The sequence below is a fragment of the Musa acuminata genome, chromosome BXJ3-8 (genome assembly GCF_036884655.1).
Source record: "Musa acuminata AAA Group cultivar baxijiao chromosome BXJ3-8, Cavendish_Baxijiao_AAA, whole genome shotgun sequence".
Taxonomy (NCBI): Eukaryota; Viridiplantae; Streptophyta; class Magnoliopsida; order Zingiberales; family Musaceae; genus Musa; species Musa acuminata.
Genome location: NC_088356.1, coordinates 41,218,805 through 41,243,456, shown reverse-complemented (window position 1 = coordinate 41,243,456; position 24,652 = coordinate 41,218,805). Strand labels below are relative to the sequence as shown.

Here is a 24,652-nt window from a genome sequence, read left to right as displayed (position 1 = left end):
TGGGGGGAAGGCTTCGTCGGCCGCGTCGGGCCGTTCGTCGACCGTGGCTAGAGCCGGTTCGAGGGAGGCCCCCGTGGACGTCGAGGCCGGTCAGCCTCGGAAGAGGGCGCGGGTGCTCCCAAGCAAGGGCTCTGAGATGGTCGTGACTCAGGCAGCGGGAGCCGTCATTGCACCGGCAGATAGTGCCGAGGGGTGCCTTAGGGAAGGCGAGGCTGGCACGAGTGGGGATGTGGCGGTGGAGGCTCCTCGACAACCCTCCATCCACGAGCTTTTCCGCCTTTCGACCGGGTGGGAGGATGAGCCTTACCTAACGCGGGCGATGGGCACCCTCCCGCGTGGTGAGGCTGCTGATCCGTTGGTGGGCCGCTGGGAAGGTCTCACCCGGGGCAGCCGGGTGTGGGCCGACGGGTATTGCGCGGCCAGATTTATCCGCGGAGGGCTTCATCCCGACATAGCTCGGGATTTATACATTCTGCCCTCCGAGGTCTTGCTCAGCAATTCCGCTAAGTCGTTGTTGTGGGTAAGTGTTGTTTCATCCATCTGCTTGTACGCGTTTGGACAGACTTCGTTTTGACTTTGCTCGTTTCGCAGGGCAACCATTATGCCGCGGCGCTGATGGACCGCGTTCATGACACGGGGCAAGTTATTGCCGTCCTGAGCAGCCACAATGCCGAGCTCTGGAGGCAGGTGGATGAGGTCCGGGCTGGGGCGGGTCCTGAGGCAGTCGCGGCAGCCGAGCAGCGTGACTCGTATTTGGATGCGGAGGCGACGCGCCTTCGATCCGAGCTCCAGGCATCCGCGGAGCGGATCGTGGAGTTCCAGACATGGCTGGAGGCGTCCGAGGAGTGGAACACGGAGCTTCAGACGCACTTGAAGGCGTCTGTGGCCGAGGCTCGTTCGGCGAGGGTGGATTCCCTGGAGCTAGTCCGCCGCCTGGAAGAGTCGCGCGCCGAAGCACGGGGGGCCTCCGAGGCCCTTGATGCCGAGATCCGCCAAAGACCGGAGAAGGACAAGAAACTGATCGAGGATTACAAGGGTTCCTCGGGCTTTTAGCTTGGCCTTGTTCGGACTGGGCAAGTCTCGTACGAGTCTGGGTATCGGATCGCCCTTGCTCGTTTCAAGGCGCACAATCCCGACTCGGAGGTCGCAGAGGATCCCTTTGATTCCTTTCCCGAGGACATGGGCGTCGATATGCCGGCCGAGGTTCCTTTTGACGACAGCCCAGATGCTCCCGAGGAATGAAGGCTTCTATATTTTGCTTTTTTTGTTTGCTGATGTAACGCGCTTCCTGAATAAATATAGTCTTTTTCTTCTTCCCAGATTGTTGCCTGCGTCTCCTGATGCCTTAGTACAGTTCTGTCTCTGGCCAAGTCCTTGTTCATGGAAAGAACTTTTTGAGATTTTGTGTGTTCCAAGTCCTTGGCAGAGGGCGGCCCATCATCGTCGCGAGTCGAAATGTACCGACCCTGACAACTTCGGTCACCCGGTAAGGGCCTTCCCAATTGGGAGCCAACTTACCGCATGCTCGGGTCGGATCGCTAACCTCGGTCCTCCATAGGACTAGGTTGCCTAGTTTGATGGGTCGGGGTCATACCTTTCGGTTGTAGACCCTCGCGACCGCTCTCTTATAAGAGAGGGCTTTTAAGTGTGCGTCGGCACGCCGCTCCTCCAGCAGGTCGAGGGCGGCTCGAAGTCCTTCGTTCGAGACTTCCTCGTCATAGCTTCCTGTCCGAAGGGTGGCAATGGCTACCTCGGGCGGAAGGACAGCTTCGGTCCCGAACGCGAGGCTGTAGGGGGACTCTCCAGTCGCGGTTTTGGGAGTGGTGCGCAGCGACCATAAAATGCTCGGGAGGTCGTCCGTCCAAGCAGATCGGGCCGCGGACACTCTTCTTTTGAGCCCGTCTAGAATAGACCGATTGGTCACCTCTGCTAGTCCGTTCGTCTAAGGGTAAGCCACCGAGCTGAACCTTAGTTGGATTCCGTGGTTCGCACAGAACTCCCGGAACTTTCTACCGGCAAACTGGGGCCCGTTATCTGTGATGATGGTTTTGGGCAAGCCAAACCGAGTCACCAGGTTCTTCCATACGAACTTTTCTATTTGCTGCTCCGTGATCGTCGCCAGTGGTTCGGTCTCGACCCACTTTATGAAATAATCCACACCCACGACGATGTATTTTCGCTGTCCCGAGGCTGGGGGGAAAGGACCGAGGAGGTCCAAACCCCATTGCGTGAATGGCCATGCGCAGTCGATGGGGGTGAGCGGGACCGCGGGCTGCCGGGGTGTGCGGGCGTGTTCTTGGCATGAACTACACCGTTGCACGTGGGCCCTCGCGTCCCAGCACATGGTCGGCCAGTAGTAACCTTGGCGAAGTATTTTGTGTGCCAGGGTTCGCCCGCCGATGTGTTCCCCGCAGACTCCCTCATGGACCTCCAAGCACCGTAGGAGGGGGTATGTGAAAGATCGTCGGGCTCCAAGCACCGTCGGAGGGGGTATGTGAAAGACCGCTTGTAAAGCCATCCACGCACCTCGGTGTACCACGCATGTGCGTGACGCAGGTGCCGAGCCGTCGTTTTGTCGGGCGGAAGAGTCCCGTCCCGTTTGAAGCACAGCAATTCTTGTACCCAGGTGGTAGGCGCGCCACCCGAGGTTGCCGCTGCGATTTTGATGGCACGGGCAGGTAGCTCCTCGACCCCGGGCCTGACTTCGGGGGCTGGCTTTGATGCCAGCTTAGCTAGCGTGTCGGCACGCTCGTTTTCTCCCCTTGGGATGTTAGATAATGTAAAATGAGGGAACTTGGCGGTCAGGCTCTTTACCTGTGCCAGGTATTTTGCCATGGTCGGGTCCCGGGCCTCGTATCCCCCGCTGAGTTGCTCGGCTACCAACTGCGAGTCGGTGAGGACGCGGATTGCGACCACCTGCATCTCGAGGGCTAACCTGAGTCCTGTTAGGAGCGCCTCGTATTCCGCCTCGTTGTTAGTGGCCTGGAACCCGAAGCGGAGGGAACGCTCGAACGACCGCCCGTCAGGAGCTTGCAACACCAGCCCCGTGCTAGCGCCTTTTGAGTTGGCCGATCCGTCGACGTGCAGGACCCAGGCCTCGGGAGGTTGTTCAAGGCCTTCGTCCCCGATCTGGGTTAATTCTGTGATGAAGTCGGCCACGGACTGGGCTTTGATAGCGGTCCTGGGCACGTACTGTATGTCATGCTCGCCGAGCTCCACCGCCCATTTGAGAAGATGTCCTGCAACATCGAATTTAGACAAGATCTGCCGAAACAGCTGGTCAGTAATGACCTCCACCGGGTGAGCCTGGAAGTAGGGGCGTAGCTTCCGGGTGGACAGTACGAGCGCAAGTGCCAGCTTCTCGATCGGTGGGTATCGTTTCTCGGGTCCATTTAGGACGTGGCTGACATAGTAGACCGTAAGCTATTCACCGGAATTTTCCTTGACCAGGACGGAACTCACTGCGTGTTGGGAGGCAGCCAGATAGATGCTTAGCTTCTCCCCAGGAGAGACTGAGGCAAGTCGGGGGAGGTTGGCCAAGTGTTGCTTCATTTGCTTGAGGGCTTCCTCGCATTCTGTCGTCCATTGAAAATCTTTCGGGTTCTTCAATGCCCTGAAGAAGGGGAGGCAGCGATTACCTGATCAGGCAAGGAAACGGGACATGGCGACGAGCCTCCCGTTGAGGCGTTGTAGGTCTTTGATCGTCCGGGGTGACTGCATATTGATGATCGCCTGGACTTTCTCCGGGTTGGCGTCAATTCCTCTTTCGTGTATAATGAACCCGAGGAACTTCCCCGAGGTGACGCCGAAGGCACACTTCGCGGGGTTGAGTCGCATGCCGAACTTGCGTAGCGTGGCGAATGCCTCAGCCAGATTGGCAAGGTGAGCTCTTGCTTCTTGGCTTTTTACAATCATGTCGTTGACGTAAGCTTCCATGTTCTGCCCGATCTGGTGGGCGAACATCTTGTTCACCGTTCTCTAATATGTAGCCCCGGCGTTCTTCAATCCGAAGGGCATGACCTTATAAAAGTAAACCCCTTGATCGGTGAGAAAAGTCGTATGCTCTTGATCTTCGGGTGCCATTCTGATCTGGTTATATCCCGAGAAGGCGTCCATAAATGAGAGGCGGGTGTGTCCGGCCGTAGCGTCGACCAGCTGGTCAACCTTCGGGAGGGGATAGCAGTCCTTCGGACATGCATTGTTGAGACTGGTGTAATCAACGCACATCCTCCAACTTCCATTAGCTTTCTTGACGAGGACTACATTGGATAGCCATCGCGGGTATCTGGCTTCTTTTATGAAGCCTGCCTCTAAGAGTCGACCCACTTCTTCTCGTATGGTCAACTACCGATCAGGGGCCTGCCATCTGAGTTTTTGTTTTACCGGGCGGGCGTCGGGTGAAATGCTGAGGTGATGCTGGGCGACCTCCGGGTCGACGCCCGTCATATCATATGGCGACCAGACGAAGAGAGCCATCGAGTGGGGCAAGGGATCCAGCGACTGCTATTTTAGGTTCAAAACTGAAGAATTTGTAGTAAATATTATAAATAATTTATTGTTGAATTTTCATTTGTTATTTGTAACATTAGTTGTTCTACTTTTTAGAAAGATGGAACTGAATATAAATTATTTTAGTTTTTAGTAGCTATGGGAGAATTTACCGATGAAGTTATAAACGTCTATCATTTTATTCTTTGTTATGAAATTATACAATTGGGATAAAAATTTTGGCCATATCTAATATACTTTAAGGAAAACTAATATACTTGATTTTTGTTCCTTAATTTATTTTACTTTGTGATAGATCAACTAATATTTTTATCCTTTTTCAATTGTAGGTGACACATCATCATCATGTATTTGGGATGAAGAATTACAAACTCTATTCTAAGGATCATCTTAGATAACTCCGCTCAATATATTTTGGTTCTACTATATAGCGATAACCATTGGTATTACAATTCTACTTGTATTACAATTCTCTCTTAAAAATATTATATTCAAATATATTTAGATTAATTGTAAGTTATGCTATCAAAATATTTTATCTCATATTAGGTGTTTATTTGTTGAGAAACATGTAAAGAAATTGAAAGATATATCTACAATTGATTTATTTAGACAATACGGAAGATAAAGTTGGTCAAATGTCTTCAACAAGACGAATCTAAATGAATCATGCTATTCACATTGGTCAACTTGTGTGATTATTATATTAATCCATTTTATCCTTATTTTTGTAACAATGATTGTATGATATTTATGATGAAATATATGGATCATTTGTTGATCGGCAAAGATATGAAATTTAGCCAACAAGGGATGCTATTGTTAATGTTATATTGGATGACTGTTGTTATTGTGTGGCAAGACTGAAACATTTGAATAAATTAAATTGTTTGATTTTAGAATTTGCTTGATGATGTTATATTGGTTTGAGATTTAATATGATTAATGTTACGGTAAGTAACTTTTTTAGCCGTGACCTCGGGGTCGACGCGGCTGGTTCAGGGCTCCAAATGGCTGGGATCAGATGTGGCTCCCCTTGAGATGTTGTGGTGGCTGATGCAGGGGGTTTGGCTGGAGAGTTCTGCGACGCCAAGTGGATTCGGCAGCGGTCGAGTTCCTGCACACAGGTCGGGTCGGTTGCTCGGCCCGACCCCTCCGACGATCAAGTCAGTGATGCGGAGAGGAGTTTTTGAGTGAGATTGTCCCCCTTGCCCGTTGGGAGCCAGGGGTTATTTATAAGTGGGTTTGATGTTACCTGATGTGTCGTCCTACCGGAGCAGGGTCGTACCTTCGATGGCGTCTGTCGTCGTTGAGGGCGTTGCGTGGAAGGCCGAGCTGCCGCAGTGTCACGAACGGTCGTCGCGCACCCGCAACAACTCCGTTCAACGAACCGTTCGTCGCTCACACCCGCATGTACAGCTGCCCAACAGCATGTTTTCTCATGGTTTTGGGTCATTTTGCTTGTAAATATGTAAGTTCGAACAAGCTGCAGCGTTGCAAAGCGACCGCTCACCGAACCGAGCAAAACAGCCCCAAAACAGCCCAAAACGGCTTTGTTTTCGCGTGCCGCGGGAGGTGAGCGGAGTGCTGCCTCCGCTCACCAAAACGTCAGCCATCTCAGCACCCAGGAACCCCCCGGGTGGCACATGGCTGGATGGGGCTTCGGTTATATACCGGGCGTTGAACACTCTTTCGCAAGTTCGTACGTGACCTTTACGGGAACTTGGTGTTGCGTCCGGGACCAGGTGAGCGGCTGTTTGTGGGCTTGCAGCTGTTCGTTCATCCTTGAAAGCCTTGTTTGTCCCCCTCTCCCTCTTTTCTCTTGTGCACACAAGGTGTTCGACGAATTGCTTGTAAAGCTTTCCTTTTCGCGAGACTTCGGGACGTGTCCGTTGCTCGTTCTTTCGATCTAACTCTCTTTCTCTTTTACAGGTCCTTCGGGACCTGCGAGAGGTTACAAAGTGGGCTGATCCTTGCGGAGCAAGATCGCAAGGGCGAAGCGCGACTTAGGCAAGGCAAAGCTAAGTTCGCGTCTTTGCCGCACGGGTGACTCGCGACTTAGGCAACGCAAGCTAAGTTCGCGTCTTTGGCCGCAAGGGTGCCGCACGCCTTAGGCAATTCCAGCTAAGGTCGTGACATTGTGGTATCAGAGCGGGCAAGCTCTTCGATCGAACAGCGAACGAACTTCGCAACTTCGCCATGGCAAAGCATCGTGGCGAATCAAGCAAGACGGGGCAAGCTGGAACCTTGCCCCAAGCAGCCGCAGGTGGGCTGCATGTGCACACTCGCTCTCATGCTGTTGGAGCCGCTCACGAGGATCGCGGCAGCGAACAGGATGAGCGAGAAGTTGGTAACTCTCCGCGAGCGGAGGAAGCGCAATCTGGTGCGCTAACTGGGAAAAAGAGTCATAAGGAGAGACTCACGACGGCGGAAACCCGCCTGGATGTTCTGGAAGCGAGCATGGAGGAACTCTACCATGGCCAACAAAGACTTGTTGGGGTAGAGAGCTCGCAAGAGGAAGCGGAGTCCAGGATCGACAAGGTCGAGGCCCTAGTCGACCGACTGTCTGATGACACCAAGGACTCCGTGCTGCACTTACAAGACGTTGTGGCGGAACTCACGGCAAAGGTGGCTATGCTCACAAGAACGCTAAATGCGGGAGGAGGCAACACCCGCGTTGCACCGCCACAAAACTTGAGGGCACCTGAGCCCCATGGATACGGAGGGGCCAGAGATGCCAAGGAGCTCGAGAACTTTCTGTTCGACATGGAGCAATACTTCCGAGCTACGAGGCCCGATTCTGAAGATACCAAAGTTTCTATAGCAACAATGTATCTGAACGGAGATGCGAAACTTTGGTGGCGAACTCGTTGGGAGGAAATCCAACAAGGTCGGTGTCGAGTCGACACATGGGAAGACTTGAAGCGGGAGTTGAGAACTCAGTTCCTACCGAAGAACACAGAGTTCGTCGCAAGAAGGAAGTTGAGACAACTCCGCCAAAGTACCACCATCCGAGACTATGTAAAGCAGTTTTCTGCACTGATGCTGGACATACAGGACATGTCCGAGAAGGACAAGTTGTTCAGTTTCCTTGATGGTTTGAAACCATGGGCTCAGCAAGAGCTGAATCGAAGGAATGTTACCGACGTGGTCGGGGCAATTGCAGCTGCAGAAAGGCTCACCGACTTCGTTTCCTCTGAAGACCCAGCGAGAAGGAAACAATCTTCAAGCAATCGCCCTCAAAAACATTCTCGAGGGAAGGAGCTCGGGGGCGAACAGAAGAAGAAGAGCTCCCACAAAGGGCCGAATCCAAAAGGCAAGGCCTCAAAACCTGGAGGATGCTTCTTGTGCGGAGGACCGCACATGGTAAGGGAGTGCCCACAGAAGCAGGCACTCAACGCTTTGACAGCTTCCATCCACCCTCCCCGATCGGACAAGGGCAAAGCTGTTGCCCTTAGCTCAAGCAGTTCTGAATCCAGCAACGACGATGAAGAGTCGCAAGGACCCCGAATGGGAGCAATGCGTTTGTTGAACGCTATGCGGGGTCAAGTGGGGGAGAACACGAAGACGAAGGCACAAAAAGCAGGAAGTAGTGAACTGATGTATGTGGACATCAAGCTGAATGGCCAAACGACCCGTGCAATGGTGGACACGGGCGCTACCCACAACTTCATAGCCGATCGTGAAGCACAGCGACTTGGGTTGACATTGGAGAAGAGCCCAAGCCGAATGAAAGCAGTGAACTCGGAGGCCAGGCGAATCTCCGGATTGGCGAAGGGAGTTCCCATCAGAATCGGGACTTGGAGCGGAACCACCAACATGATGGCCGTGCCACTAGATGACTTCCAAGTGATTCTTGGAATGGAGTTTATGCACGCGGCGAAGTTGGTGCCGATGCCATTCTTGAATTCCCTATGTATGATGGGAGGCGATGACCCCTGTGTGGTGCCCGTCTCTCGGAGAGGAACCAAGGAGCCCCAACATATTTCGGCATTACAATTGAAGAAAGGGGTGCGAAAGGGCGAACTAACATTCGTGGCTGCTATGAAGCTAGAGCCACTCAATGAAGAAGCCATTCAAGAACCTGCTGTGGTGGCCAACGTCCTGAAGGAGTTCAAAGACGTTATGCCACCCGAGTTGCCGAAGACTCTTCCGCCACGCAGAGGCGTGGATCACAGTATTGAGCTGGAGCCAGGAGTGAAGCCTCCAGCGAGACCACCCTATCGCATGGCCCCGCCAGAGTTGGCAGAACTCAGAAAGCAGTTAGGTGAACTGCTAAGCGGTGGTCTCATCCGCAGCTCAAAAGCACCTTTCGGAGCTCCAGTTCTCTTCCAGAAGAAACAAGATGGGAGCCTCCGATTATGCGTCGACTACCGAGCCCTCAACAAAGTAACAGTGAAGAACAAGTATCCCATCCCGCTCATCGCGGACTTGTTCGACCAATTGGGCAAGGCGAAGTATTTCTCAAAACTCGACCTTCGGTCGGGGTATTGGCAGGTGCGCATTGCTGAAGGCGACGAAGCAAAGACTACATGTGTGACTAGATATGGAGCGTTTGAGTTCTTGGTGATGCCTTTCGGCTTAACCAACGCTCCGGCAACATTCTGTACTCTCATGAACCAGCTATTCAAGGAGTATTTGGATAAGTTCGTGGTCGTCTACTTGGACGACATTGTCGTCTACAGCCAAACGCTCGAGGAGCACGTCAAGCACCTTCGGACGATTTTCAAGGTTCTCAGGGAGAACACTTTGTTCGTAAAAAGGGAGAAATGCTACTTTGCTCAAACTGAGATCCTGTTCTTGGGGCACCGAATCGGTGATGGCTCCATCCGGATGGACAAGTCGAAGGTGCAAGCAGTTGCGGAATGGCGAACTCCAAAGAAGGTGCCAGAGTTGAGATCCTTCCTTGGTTTCGTCAACTACTATCGACGCTTCATTGCTGGATATTCGAAGCGGGCAACCCCACTGACGGAGTTGCTGAAGAAGGAGCAGCCTTGGAAGTGGTCTGACAAATGTGAGATAGCATTCCAAGATCTGAAGGCTGCTGTTCTAGAAGAACCAGTGCTCAAATTGCCAAACTATGGAGAGCCCTTTGAAGTCCATACAGATGCTTCAGACTTTGCTATTGGTGGAGTACTCATGCAAGAAGGTCATCCGGTGGCCTACGAGAGCCGCAAACTCAACGAGACCGAGAGGCGGTATCCAGTGCATGAGAAGGAGATGACAGCGGTGATCCACTGCCTACGAGTTTGGCGACACTACCTCCTTGGGTCGCGATTTGTGCTGAGGACAGACAACATCGCCCTGAGCTATTTCCAAACTCAGAAGAAACTCTCACCAAAGCAGGCACGGTGGCAGGACTTCCTGGCCGAATTCGACATGGCAATGGAATACAAGCCCGGGAAGGCGAATGTCGTGGCCGATGCACTGAGTCGGAAAGTGGAATGCGTGAATGCTGCACAACTGGAGGGCAGAGGCCAAGCAAGTCAGTTACACTCCACCTTCCTTTCCCGAATCAGAGATGGACTGTATAGTGATCCCCAGGCAGTTATCCTGATGCAGCTCATCAAAGAAGGCAAGGCACGACGATTTTGGGTCCAGGAGGGACTTGTTTACACAAAAGGGAATAGGGTTTATGTTCCCCGAGTGGACAATCTAAGGCGTGAACTCTTGAAAGAGTGTCACGATTCCCTTTGGGCTGGACACCCCGGCATTCATAGAACGTTGGCTCTCGTGGAGAGGGCCTTCTACTGGCCAAAGATGGGGATTGATGTGGAGGAGTATGTTCGAACATGCCTTACTTGCCAACAAGACAAGGTGGAGCAGCGGAAGCCGGTGGGGCTTTTGGAGCCGTTGCCCGTACCAGAAAGGCCATGGGAGAGCATTTCCTTAGACTTCATATCAAGTTTGCCACCTGTAGGGGGACTCGGATCGATACTCGTGGTGGTCGATCGGTTTTCGAAGTATGCAACTTTCATTGCTGCTCCCCTACACTGTTCAGCAGAAGAGGCGGCCAGACTGATGATGAGGGACGTAGTGAAGTATTGGGGAGTCCCACACAATATCATTAGTGATCGAGACGCTCGGTTTCTAGGACGATTCTGGACCGAGCTATTCAAATTGTTGGGATCAAAATTATACTTCTCTACAAGCCTCCACCCCCAGACGGATGGTCAGACTGAAAGAATAAATTCGCTCTTGGAGCAATATCTCCGGCACTACGTGAGTGCCAATCAACGAGATTGGGTGAAGCTGTTGGACATTGCCCAATTCTCCTACAACTTGCAGCGGAGCTCTGCGTCCAACAAGAGCCCCTTCGAAATTATCACTGGACAACAACCGTCGACTCCGCACACCATGGCAATTGGGTATACTGGAAGTAGTCCTTCAGCCTATCATTTCGCAAAGGAGTGGCACCGAAATGCAGATATTGCGCGGGCTTACTTGGAGAAGGCGGCAAAGAGGATGAAGAAGTGGGCCGACTTGGGAAGGCGACCGCAAGAGTTCAAAGTTGGCGATTTGGTGTTGGTAAAGCTCCAACCAGCATCACTCCAATTCTTCAGGAATAGAGTTCACAAAGGATTGGTGCGTAAGTATGAAGGACCCTTCCCAATTATCAGCAGGGTAGGCAATGTTTCTTACAAGTTGCAGCTGCCGGCGTGGTTCAAAATTCACAACGTTCTTCACGCCAGCAACCTGAAGGCCTACCATTCAGATCCGCAAGACGCTTCTCGAAGTGTTCCAACTCGGCTACCTCCCATCACAGCCTCCTACGAGAAGCGAGTGGAAACCATTCTGGCGGATCGCAAGATAAAGCTACCCAACGGAGCGGAACAAACAGAGTACTTGGTGAAGTGGCGAAAGCTTCCCCGAACTGAAGCCAGTTGGGAGCCTGAAGACGCCCTGCGACATGAAGAAGAAGTCATCAACACCTACCAACAAGCGTCGACGAGGGCGTCGACAGTTTAAGTGGGGGAGAATGTCACGAACGGTCGTCGCGCACCCGCAACAACTCCGTTCAACGAACCGTTCGTCGCTCACACCCGCATGTACAGCTGCCCAACAGCATGTTTTCTCATGGTTTTGGGTCATTTTGCTTGTAAATATGTAAGTTCGAACAAGCTGCAGCGTTGCAAAGCGACCGCTCACCGAACCGAGCAAAACAGCCCCAAAACAGCCCAAAACGGCTTTGTTTTCGCGTGCCGCGGGAGGTGAGCGGAGTGCTGCCTCCGCTCACCAAAACGTCAGCCATCTCAGCACCCAGGAACCCCCCGTGTGGCACATGGCTGGATGGGGCTTCGGTTATATACCGGGCGTTGAACACTCTTTCGCAAGTTCGTACGTGACCTTTACGGGAACTTGGTGTTGCGTCCGGGACCAGGTGAGCGGCTGTTTGTGGGCTTGCAGCTGTTCGTTCATCCTTGAAAGCCTTGTTTGTCCCCCTCTCCCTCTTTTCTCTTGTGCACACAAGGTGTTCGACGAATTGCTTGTAAAGCTTTCCTTTTCGCGAGACTTCGGGACGTGTCCGTTGCTCGTTCTTTCGATCTAACTCTCTTTCTCTTTTACAGGTCCTTCGGGACCTGCGAGAGGTTACAAAGTGGGCTGATCCTTGCGGAGCAAGATCGCAAGGGCGAAGCGCGACTTAGGCAAGGCAAAGCTAAGTTCGCGTCTTTGCCGCACGGGTGACTCGCGACTTAGGCAACGCAAGCTAAGTTCGCGTCTTTGGCCGCAAGGGTGCCGCACGCCTTAGGCAATTCCAGCTAAGGTCGTGACAGCAGGGCATGGGGGATGTCAGTCAGCGCCTTCCCCTGCCTCGGCCGGCCATGAGGGGTCAGCCGGGGGGGTTGTTTGGGTACGGTGGGTATGGGTGCGTGTCGTGTCGTCGTTAATGCTCGTTCTGGGGTAGTGTGCCGCACAGGGTGTCTGACGTAGGGGTGTATTACGCCAAATCCGGGGTGTTATGTAATATCAGTTTTTTACCCCTATCAATTAATATTAATGTGAATTGCTTCTATATTTTGCTTGTGAATTGCTTTAAAGTTATTGTCAATCACTCTTTCTATAATATTTATTTATTTATGATTAAAATTAAAAATATTATCGAATGATGTGACAATTATTAAAGAATTATAAATTTTAATATTATAATCAAACTTAAAAGAAGTCATTAGATTAACGTCAAGCTCAGAATTCAAGCCTAACAATCGCTTAGGTTTCTTTTATCTCTGCAATAAATAATTTCTCCCATCTATTAGTTCTAATACTCTGATCACTAACTTGATTCAAAGATTGGGAGGTAGCTTGTTATATATATATATATATATATATATATATATATATATATATATATATATATATATATATATATATATATATATATATATATATATATATATATATATATATATATATATATATATATATATATATATATAACTCAAGAGTAGAGTTTATTGGACCACAGCAAACTTCCCTTCAACCTACTAATTAACAACACATACTACTATCATGCAAAAGCTGGAATTTGTGACTTGTTCACCCCACGTAACACAGCATCATCAGGCGCCGTAGAGATGAGCCGGAAGCTTTGGCTCGACCACCGCCTGGAGCCGCACCTTCCGCGGCGTCGTCAGCCCAAAGATCTCATCCATATTCAGCTCCTCCGCCGTCATCCCCGGCGGTAGCCTCCATTTGAACCCGTGCAGCAGATTGGCCAGGCTCAGATGCACCATCTTCAGGCCGAGGCTGTTCCCGGGGCACATCCGCCGACCCGCCCCGAACGGCAGCAGCTCGAAGTGGTGTCCCTTCACGTCGATCGGGCTGCCCACGAACCGCTCCGGCCGGAACTCCTCCGGAGCGTCCCACTGGTGGAGGAGGCCCGACTTCGACCCGTAAAGGAGAAGGAGCTCCTCGAGGCATACAAGAAGTCGAAGGGGTTCGAGCTTGGGCTGACGCGGACGGGGCGGGTATCCTTCGAATATGGGTACCGAATCGCCACGACCCGCTTCCGCGCTCGCCACCCAGGTCTCGAGGTGGAGGAGAACCCTTTCGCTCCTCACCCTGAGGACCAAGGGGTGGACATGCCCGAGGAGGTCCCCTTCGACGATCGCCTGGAGGAGTCCCGACAATGAAGAAAGGGGTCCTGTATTTTGTTCCGCTGGTCGGTCGATTTTTGTAAGTCAGGTCCTGTATTTTGTTTTGCTATCCTCAATAAAAGGAAAGACTTTTCTCTTTTAGCTTTATTATTTCCTTCTTCTTTTCCTAGGCGGGAGCTTCTTCCTTCGGGAGAGAGCTCTTCTTCTTTAAACGAAAAAGGTTTCTTCGTTTCAGACGAAAAACCTCTTAAGGTTCCCGACGTTCCAGGCTCTCGGCAAAGGAGAACCGTTCATTGGCGTGAGCCGGTAAGTACCCGGTCGGACTACCTCGACGACCCGATAAGGTCCTTCCCATTTGGGGGCTAGCTTCCCCCTGGCTCGGGTCGGGTCGCTGACCTCGGCCTTTCGGAGGACCAGGTCGCCTAACTTTATCGGTCGAGGTCGTACCTTCCTGTTGTAGACCCTTGCGACGGCTCTCTGGTAAGAGAGAGCCTTCAGGTGTGCGTCGGCGCGTCGCTCCTCGAGCATGTCGAGGCTGGCGCGAAGTCCTTCGTTTGAGACTTCCTCGTCGTAGCTCCTCGTCCGAAGGGTGGAGATAGCCACCTCGAATGGCGGGATAGCCTCGGTTCCGAACGTCAGGCTGTACGGGGACTCTCCAGTTCCGGTCTTGGGAGTGGTGCGTAGTGACCATAGGACGCTAGGGAGTTCGTCGGTTCAGGCCGATCGGGCTGCGGACACCCTTCTTTTGAGTCCGTCCAAGATTGACCGATTGGTTACCTCTGCCAGCCCGTTTGTCTGAGGGTGTGCGACTGAGCTGAATCTTAGCTGGATGTCATGCCCTACACAGAACTCCCGGAACCTCCTACCGGTGAACTGAGGTCCGTTATCCGTAATAATGGCCTTGGGCAACTCGAACCGAGTTACCAGGTTCTTCCACACGAACTTCACCATTTGATGTTCCGTGATCGTCGCCAGCGGCTCGGCCTCGACCCACTTTGTGAAGTAGTCCACTCCTACAACTATGTACTTCCGCTGTCCGGAAGCCGGTGGGAAGGGTCCGAGGAGGTCCAAACCCCACTGCGCGAATGGCCATGCGCAGTCGATGGGGCTGAGCGGGATCGCGGGCTGTCGGGGTGCGCGAGCGTGCTGCTAGCACGAACTGCACCGCTGTACGTAAGCTTTCGCGTCCTGGCACATGGTCGGCCAGTAGTAGCCTTGGCGGAGTAATTTGTGCGCCAAGGTTCGTCCGCCGATGTGCTCGCCGCAGACCCCCTCGTGGGTTTCGGCTAGGACCGTCTGGGCTTCGTCAGGCTCCAAGCATCGCAGGAGGGGATAGGTGAAGGCCCGTTTGTAAAGTCGGCCACTCTCCTCGGTGTACCATGCGTGCGTACGACGCAGGCGCCGAGCCGCAGCCTCGTCGAGGGAAGGGGTTCCATCCCGTTTGAAGCGCAGCAGCTCCTGCACCCACGTGATCGGCGCGCTGCCCGAGGCCGTAGTCGCTACTTCAATGGCGCGAGCCGGGAGCTCCTCAACCTCTGGCCGTGCCTCGAAGGTCGGCTTTGACGCTAGCTTAGCTAGCGTGTCGGCTCGTTCGTTTTCCTCCCTCGGAACGTTAGATAACGTAAAGTAATGGAACTTGGCGGTTAGGTCCCTTACCCGTGCCAGGTATTTCGCCATGGTTGGGTCCCGGGCTTCGTATCCACCGCTGAGCTGCTTGGCCACAAGCTGCGAGTCGGTGAGGACGTGTATCGCGGCTACCTGCATCTCTCGGGCCAGCCTTAGTCCGTCTAAAAGCGCCTCGTACTCCGCCTCTTTGTTGGTGGCTTTAAACCCGAAGCGGAGGGAACGCTTAAACGAGCGCCCGTCAGGGGCAAGGAGGACCAGTCCCGCGCCGGCACCCCTTGAGTTGGCCGAGCCGTCCACGTGTAGGGTCCAAGCTTCGAGGGTTTGCTTGGGGTTTCCGTCCCCCGCCTGAGTTAACTCCGCGATGAAGTCGGCTACCGCCTGGGCTTTAATGGCGGTCCTGGGCACGTATCTTATATCATGTTCACCGAGCTCCACCGCTCATTTGAGGAGCCGACCTGCAACATCGAATTTTGTTAAGACCTGCCGAAGATGTTGGCCAGTGATGACCTCCACCGGGTGTGCCTGGAAGTAAGGGCGCAACTTCCGAGCCGAGAGCACCAGGGCGAGCGCGAGTTTTTCTATTGGCGGGTAATGCTCCTCGGGTTCACTCAGGACGTGGCTGACATAGTAGATCGGGAGTTGTTGGCCGGAGCTTTCCTTAATCAGGATAGAGCTGACTGCATGCGGGGAGGCCGCTAAATATAGTCCCAGCTTCTCGCTAGGAGAGACAGAGGCGAGGCAGGGGAGGCTGGCCAGGTGCCGCTTTATTTGTTTGAAGGCCTCCTCGCATTCGGATGTCCACTGGAAGTTCCTCGGGTTTTTGAGATCCTTGAAGAACGGGAGGCAGCGATCGCCCGTCCGGGCGAGGAAGCGAGATAGGGCGACAAGCCTTCCGTTAAGTTGCTGCAGGTCTTTAATCGTCCGGGGGGACTGCATGTTGATTATTGCTTGAACCTTCTCTGGGTTGGCATCAATTCCTCTCTCGTGTACGATGAACCCGAGGAATTTCCCGGAGGTGACGCCGAAAGCACACTTTGTGGGGTTGAGTCGCATGCCGAACTTGCGCAGTGTGGCGAATGCCTCGGCCAGGTCAGCAAGGTGCGTTTCGGCTTCCGGGCTTTTCACGATCATATCGTCCATGTAGATCTCCATGTTCCTCCCGATCTGATGGGCGAACATCTTGTTCACCGTTCTCTGGTATGTGGCCCCAGCGTTTTTTAACCCGAACGGCATGACCTTGTAGAAGTATACCCCTTGATCGGTGAGGAAAGTCGTATGTTCTCTGTCTTCGGGTGCCATCCTGATCTGGTTGTACCCTTAATAGGCGTGCGTGCCCAGCTGTTGCGTCGACCAGCTGGTCGATCTTCGGGAGGGGGTAGCAGTCTTTAGGGCATGCACTGTTAAGGCTGGTGTAGTCAATACACATCCTCCAGCTTCCATTGTGTTTTTTCACGAGGACTACATTGGACAACCACTGAGGATATTTGGCTTCTTCTATGAAGCCTGCTGCTAGGAGTCGGCCCACCTCTTCTTGTATGGCGCGTTGTCGATCAGGAGCCTGGCGCCGGGGCTTTTGCTTCACTAGGCGAGCGTCGGGTGGGATATTGAGATGATGCTCCGCGACCTTTGGATCGACACCCGTCATGTCTGATGGGGACCAGGCAAAGATGTCGGCATTTTCCCGTAGGAGCCCAACGAGCTGTTCCTGCTCCCGCTCGGGCAGCTCGGATCCGATTTTGATCGCCTGGTCTGGCCAAGCTTCTCACAAAGGTACGTCAATAGTGGACCCCCTCGGCTCGGGATGAGGAGCCAGTTTTTTTGTTTCCCGTGGGTCTTCCAGTGGCGCCTCGGTCCCGGCTCTCTTTCCCAATGAAACGGCGGTAAGGTAGCACCGCCTGAACTCTCGGGGGCTTCCCGTGACCTCCCCGACTCCAGCGCGAGTTGGGAACTTGATGGTCTGGTAGTAGGTCGAGACGACGGCTCTGACCTTGTTGAGGGTTGGCCGACCGAGTATGGCATTTTAGGCGGTGGGAAGGTCGACCACCAAGAAAGTGGTCATCACCGTCTTCGACCTCGACGGGGTCCCCAGAGTCAAGGGCAAAGTAATAGCCCCTAGGGGTGATATCGAATCTCCCGTGAAACCGGTGAGTGTCGAGCACATCGGGCTCAGATTTTCCCTGGCCAAGCCCAGCTTCTGGAAGGCGTCGAAGTAAAGTATATCGGCCGAGCTCCCCGTGTCGACCATGATTCTCCTTACTTGCGCGTTGGCTACCCTGGCCGATATCACTAAGGCGTCGTCGTGGTCGGGGCGCTCGGAAGCTCCGGTTGGGAAGGTAATCTCGGGCTCGGGCTCGCGTCCCGGGGCTTCGTCAGGGGCGGCTCGGGCATACGCCTTTCTGCCCGACATGGAGCCTCCCCCTAATGCAGGGCCCCCGGCTATCACATCGATGTGGCGCTCGACGCGGCCCTCCGGTCGAGGTGACTGCCCCTTGTTCGGCCGGAGGTACTGGCCGAGGTGTCCTCTGAGGATGAGCTCCTCGATTTGCCTCTTCAGCTCGTAGCACTGTTCAGTGTTGTGTCCGTGCTGTCGGTGAAATCGGCAATACCTTGAACGGTCTGCGAGCTCCCGCGGGTTCCTCATTGGGTGAGGGTCCTTGAGCAGCCCCTTTCTCTTCTCGTGCAGGAATATTTCAGTTCGAGATGAATTCAAGGCGGGGAGAGGGGACCTTGGTTCGGGTCTTGTCTATCTTTCGCCGGGAGGCAGCGGGTTGTAGCTGTCGGGGCGGCTCTGACTTGACCTTTTTGAGGTCCTCCCGCTTCCCAGCCATCCAAGTCTCCGCGGCGACGAATTGACTAGCACGTTGGAGCATTTCGGGGACCGCGGCGGGGGGCCGCTCCACGAGCGACCAGAAGAACCTGGAGGGCCGCAGGCCTGTCATGAATGCTTGCATCAAGAGGGAGGGGTGAGCGTACGATAATCCACGGATCTGCGTCGTAAAGCGGTTCACAAAATGGGAGAGGGGCTTGTCCTCCTTCTGGTTGAGTCCGAGGAGCAGCGCCATGGACGGCTTCGGTCGGGCGTAGGCCAAGAAGTTAAGCTCGAAATCTTTGGCGAGCTGATCGAAGGAGGCGACGGTCCCGGGCTTCAGGCCGCTGTACCACGTGCGGGCTGGCCCTCGCAGAGTCGTCGGGAATGCCCTGCACATTAAAGTGTCAGAAGTCCCGTACAGCGCCATCTGGGCGCGGAAAGCGGCCACGTGGTCCTCTGGGTCAGCGGCGCCGTCATACGCGTCCAGCGAGGGGAGGCGGAAGTGTGGCAAGATCGCCTGCTCCTGTATCTCAGGGGTGAACAAGGATCCTTGGTGTCCGTCCGCCCCGAGCTCTCCTTTTGATTTGTTAACTTCCTGTTGTACCTCGTCCAGTTTTTGACTGACGAGGCGCAGCTGAGCTCGCAAGGCATTCGTCGAATCGGCGGTCGAGGCCTCGGGCTCGGGGCGGCTCGCCGTGTCCTCTGCTTCCCGGCTCCCGGGCCGAGTTGTGGGGTTTCGAGGCGAGACAGGAAGCTCTGGAAGTGGTGCGTGAGTCTGGACGGGGGTCGCCCGTTGCTGCGAAGGTCGGGTCGCGTGCGGAGGGGTCCGTTGGGAGATGATCGGGACGATAGCCTGCACCATGCTTGTCAAGGCTTGGACCTGGTGGGCGAGGTCGTGAAAGGCCTCGGGTGACACTTGTGACGGGCCGGCAGGTGCACCGTGGGGAGGCGACAAGCCTGGGTCATTGAACAGTCGCCAGTAGCGTTCTGACACCACTGCGGGGCGTTCGTCGTGGGTTTCATCATGTAGGGGACGTTCCCCCGAGGCGGGGAGCCCGGCGGTCGAGGGTCCGCCGGAGTGGATTCACTGATCGCTTGACATTTGGATGGGCCCTCCTTCTAGCGCCAATCTGTTACGGTAAGTAACTTTTTCAGTCGTGACCTCGGGGTCGACGCGGCTGGTTCAGGGCTCCAAATGGCTAGGATCAGATGTGGCTCCCCTTGAGATATTGTGGTGGCTGATGCAGGGGGTCTGGCTGGAGAGTTCTGCGACGCCAAGTGGATTCAGCAGCGGTCGAGTTCCTGCACACAGGTCGGGTCGGTTGCTCGGCCCGACCCCTCCGACGATCAAGTCAGTGATGCGGAGAGGAGTTTTTGAGTGAGATTGTCCCCCTTGCCCGTTGGGAGCCAGGGGTTATTTATAAGTGGGTTTGATGTTACCTGATGTGTCGTCCTATCGGAGCAGGGTCGTACCTTCGATGGCGTCTGTCGTCGTCGAGGGCGTTGCGTGGAAGGCCGAGCTGCCGCAGGGCATGGGGGATGTCAGTCAGCGCCTTCCCCTACCTTGGCCGGCCATGAGGGGTCAGCTGGGTGTTAGGATCGAGAGCACTAAGAGGGGGGGGGTGAATTAGTGCAGCGGATATTTTTCAGCGATTAAAAAGCGAAGGCTGCGTTCGTTCGACAAAGACTATTTTGATGCAAAAACCGATTCTAAGATTACTTATGATTAAGTGCAGTTTACGTTTAAGCGCAGTTAGCATCTAAACACAGTTAGCGTCTAAATGCAGATTGCGTCTAAACTCAGATTGCGTCTAAGCGCAGTTTGCGTCTTAGCGCAGATTGCGTCTAAGCGCAGATTGCGTCTAAACGCAGATTGCGTCTAAGCACAGATTGAGCAGAAGTATAAAGACAATGTGTTGTTGTTGTACAGCTCAAAAGGTAATCTGCAAAAAACAGATTTACGTCTAAACGCAGATTTGCGTCTAAACGCAGATTTACGTCTAAACGCAGATTTACGTCTTACACGCAGATTTACGTCTTAGACGCAGATTTACGTCTGAACTTTGAAACTCGTTTGTATATTCGCAGAGGGCAGTATGCAGTTGAAATCAAGACGTAAACGTAAACTGAAATCTGACGATTGTGCGAGGAAAGCCGATTTACGTCTAAATGCAGTTTTACGTCTAAATGTTGAAACTCGTTCGTAAAATTGCAGAAGACAGTTTGCAGTTATAAATAGAATCAAACTGTAAGTGTAAACTGCAAAGAAACTCGTTTGCAAAAGCACAGATGACAGTTCTGCAGAATCAAAACGTAAACGTAAACTGTAATGTACTAAAACACGACTTTACGTCTGAATGCAGATTCGGAAGAACAGCACTTAGAACTTGTTCGTGAAAGCGCAGAGAGCAGTAGTAGTGGAGGAGGTTTGCAGTAAAGATAAAGTGCTCAAAGATAAACGCAAACCAGAGATTTAGAGTGGTTCGGTCAGTCCTGACCTACTCCACTTTTGGCTTCCTCCACCGACGAGGTTGCCGACGTCAACTAGGGGCCTTCCTTCAATGGGTGAAGGCCAAACTGCCCTTTTACAGTTTCTCTCCTTTTGACAGGCTCAGGAGACAACCTTTACAGACCTTTCTCTCCTCACTTTACAACTGAAAACTTGAAGAACAGAAGGAGGAGACTTAAAGGCTTTACAATCACTTTTGAGCTCTTAGAATCACAGAAAAGATCAAGATTTCGGTGTAGGTCTGTATCTTTTCAGTGTTGAATGGATGGGGAATTTATAGGCCCCAACCCAATTCAAATTTGGAGCTCAAAACGATCAAATCCCGGAATTCCGGGATCAAGCGGTTGCACCTCTTGACTGGAGAGGTTGCACCGCCTGGCAGAGCTCGAAGACCGAGCTCAGGCGGTGCCACCTCTCTGCCAGGGAGGTTGCACCGCCCAGTCTAGCTCGAAGACTGAGCTCAGGCGGTGCCACCTCTCTGCCAGGGAGGTTGCACCGCCCAGTCTAGCTCGAAGACTGAGCTCAGGCGGTGCCACCTCCCGGCTGGGGTGGTTGCACCGCCCAGTCTCGCTGGGAGGCTTAGCCCAGGCGGTGCCACCTCCTGGCCTGGGCGGTTGCACCTCCTGGTGCAATCAGGGTCCGAATGGTTCATTCCATTCGACCCAATTTCAATCTTTCAGGGGCCCATTTGCCCCAAGATTAAGCCAATGGGATCACCTCCCATTTTCCAACTTAATCATCGTGCTAACTACGATTAAATCTAAGACAACTTCTGCAGCTTTGCTTCGGTGCGTCAATCGCTCCTTCCGGCGAGTTTCCGGCGAACTTCCATCGATCATCCGATGAACCCTCGGTGATGCTCCTGCGGACTTCCGGCAAACTCCTGGACTTTGCGACGATCCACTTGGCAAGTTCCGACGAGCTTCGCTTGGCAAGCTTCTGGACTTCTCGGATCTGTTCTCGCAGAACCTCCGACGACCGTCCGAACTTCCGTCGAACTCTCGAACTCCCAACGTGATCATGAACTTGACTCCGGCGCAACTCCTGCTACTTGTCTATCTTTCATCGTAGTTAATCCTGCACACTTATCTCAACACATAGATTAGACAACAAATGACAATTGACTTCATCATCAAAATCCGAGATTCAACAATCTCCCCCTTTTTGATGATGACAATCAGTTGATAATGGAGTTATCCTTAACTCCCCCTATCTATATGCCATAGTTGAGATAAGTCAACCTTGAATTCAAGACCTAAGAATTCAAGTGACGTATTGATAAGTTAGATCAGTTAAACTTATCAATACTCCCATCATGATACTCATCATGATGTATCTCTTCAAAGATGATGTCAGGGCTTGACATACAACATCAGATTTGTATGATTGTGTTTGTAACCATTCATCATGTAGTATGAACATTATCATATAAAGCTGTGAAGCACTATTACATGATGCATACATTTGAAATATACTAGTAAGTTTTTGCATTTTCTTCACATGATAACATATCAACTCAGGGCATAATGCAAACTTTAGCACATGTTTTTGTATCTCTTGGTGATGCAAGGATGGCATAATCATAGCAGTGTTTATAGCATCACTTATAGTATGGCAGTGTTTATCAATTCATATATATATCTCCCCCTTTGTCATCAACAAAAAGCATAATAATCATGATACCAGGAAATTAATCAAAGCAAGCTTATAGAGGAATTTCACATAGATTGCTCTAAATACTTCTTCCCCTTTGTGTTATAATCCATTGTCCATGTAAAGATTTTGCAGGATGGAATACATACACATGAATCACTTCATCAAATCTATTTCAGATACTTATTTTTCATGAAAGTGTATCTGATGCATTCGAAAAATCTGGTTCATAGCATTCGAAAAATAAGATGCATTCGGAGAAGATTTTGTTGCATATAGTCATAGAGACATGGCAATCAAGTGATTTGATCATACAATATAGTCCGAAAAATAATTTTAACAAATTTAAGTATTCGGACATATCAACATTCTTCGAATCAAAGCACAAGGTTTTCAAAACTTTTCGTTTCAAAGCACAACATTCTTAATTTGGACATATCACATGCCAAAACAGTAATGATACCATAAAAATCTGAGATAACTTTTACCATAATAGATGTTTATATTCAGTACATCAGAAGTGAGAAGTTTACAACAACAACAGGTGTTCAATGAGTTCATTGATGCGGTGGAAAATTAAAGTGCCTAAACAAGGAGTCAAATTGACTATGAATCTGCTGCAGCTCAGATAGGATTTGATCTTGTCTTTGTTCAATCCGTTCTTGTCTCTGTTCAAATCGATCCATACGAATCCCAATTTCTTCAATGGATGTATGAGTTTGCTCAACTGGATGTGTTTCCTCAAAGGGAAGGGTCGGAGGAGATTGGGTACCCCTAAATACTGGTGTTTCCGGTTCTGGTTCAGGTTGAGGATGATCAGTCCTTCTAGGGAGTCTAACCCAGTTACCGTTTCTATAGTAACATCTTAGTCGGTGAAGTAGATTTTTGTTTATTATGCTGTATCGATCTACTTTCATTACTTCTTCCTCTGGTGATATTAGAATGTCGTAAGCTTTTATTATTCTAGTGATTATACCACCATATGGGAGCATCATATCCTTTTTTGATAATTCTAACATATTTTGTTGAATAAGATAGCCAAGACAGATGTCATGTCCCTTCATGATTGAGTACATAGTTCCTAATTCTAGTTGACTAATTTCATCATGATGGTATTGTTTAGGGAGAATTATACTAGTCATGATATAATGAAGTATCTTAGTGTTCAAAGGCAATAGATGTTCACAACTTTTAGGAACTAATGCTATGTTAGGATTGGCAAAGATTGTTCCTAAGGCTTCAACATAGGATGTTCCAATACTTTCATCATCCCATGATCCTCTAAAGTAGAGTCCTATGCTTTTTATGGGAATGCCTATCATATCACAAATGAATCTATCAGTGATTGAGATGTGTTGTCCCAAAAGATAGGTGGACATCCTTCCTTCATCATCTATTTGTATGTTATTGTAAAATAATCTAACAAGCCTAGGATAGATGGGTTCGTTAATCTGCAAGATTGGAAGTAGACCTAGGTTTGCAAACCATTGGATGGTCTCTAAGTCTCTTAGTTCATTTAGATCTACGTATTTTCCTTTAGTGATACATCTAAGTTCGAAAGAGGGAAATCTTTCAGCATGGTATTTTGAATCGAAAAGAGTGAAATCAAATTCTTCTACTAATCTCCTCTTTCCCTTGTCCCTTGAGGATCTTCTAGATCCCATAATTACTGCTGTTTAGTGGGATGATGATGAGCTAGAGTAAATGAAGAACAAAACAGAATTTAAAAGCTTCTTAAAGAGTACCTTTGTGAAATCTTCAAGAGAGGGAAGGATTTTTGATGTTTTGCTCCGAAATGGAAGGTATTTGGACGGCTTAGAGGAGTGAAATGAGAGTGGAGGAGACTTGGAAGAGTAGAGGAGGAAATGGGAGTGAGTTGGGGTCGGTTCCACCGCCGGCCCTAGTGTGGGTTTAAAAAGGCAGAGTTGCGGGCGGTTGCACCTCTGGCTGGAGCGGTGCAACCTCTGGCAACCCGTGATAGCTGGAGGTGCAACCGCCAGCTGGAGAGGTGCCACCGCCTGCAGCCAGTGAGCACCTAATATGATTTGATCAGAGAGCCTTTGCCTTGAGGAGAGTTTCAGAGCAATTAGCGTTTGTTACATGACTTCGTATGAGTTTTTATTTACGGAAGAAGCTCTTGCATGATCAAAATAGATCTTTTAACGTGCATACGTATGTTGATAGTTTGTTTGGTATCCCTTTTAAGATCATGACATATTTAGTTTCATGATACAAGAATCAATTCGTAGATGATAGTGTTAACGGGTTTTGAAGATCAAGGAGGTATGTGAATTTGGATATCATATGTTTCTAATAAGGTTGTATCCAATTCGTATTTGTGATTTCATAACTTTCACTTGTTACTTAAGCGTTGCGAGTTCCTTTTTTATTCTTGATTTCTGACCATCGAGAGTCAAGGAGCAGAATATTATTTCTTGCTCCGGCCTAAAA

The 24,652-nt window shown here is 51.3% G+C and overlaps 3 protein-coding genes across 3 annotated transcripts; all 3 read right to left on the bottom strand.

The window, feature by feature from the left end:
* Positions 1 to 13,067: 13,067 nt before the first annotated feature.
* On the bottom strand, positions 13,068 to 14,555 carry LOC135644206 (cytochrome P450 726A27-like). The gene is made up of 3 exons (XM_065161674.1): positions 14,382 to 14,555; positions 14,052 to 14,270; positions 13,068 to 13,619 (listed from the first exon to the last, which is right to left on the bottom strand). The coding sequence occupies exons 1-3, from the start codon at positions 14,553 to 14,555 to the stop codon at positions 13,068 to 13,070; spliced, it is 945 nt and encodes a 314-aa protein (XP_065017746.1).
* Positions 14,556 to 17,250: 2,695 nt separating this feature from the next.
* LOC135644205 (uncharacterized) lies at positions 17,251 to 17,871 on the bottom strand. Its single transcript, XM_065161673.1, has one exon. The coding sequence runs from the start codon at positions 17,869 to 17,871 to the stop codon at positions 17,251 to 17,253; it is 621 nt and encodes a 206-aa protein (XP_065017745.1).
* Positions 17,872 to 17,920: 49 nt separating this feature from the next.
* On the bottom strand, positions 17,921 to 18,901 carry LOC135644204 (uncharacterized). Its single transcript, XM_065161672.1, has one exon. It carries the CDS (start codon positions 18,899 to 18,901, stop codon positions 17,921 to 17,923), a length of 981 nt encoding a protein of 326 aa, XP_065017744.1.
* Positions 18,902 to 24,652: the final 5,751 nt, after the last annotated feature.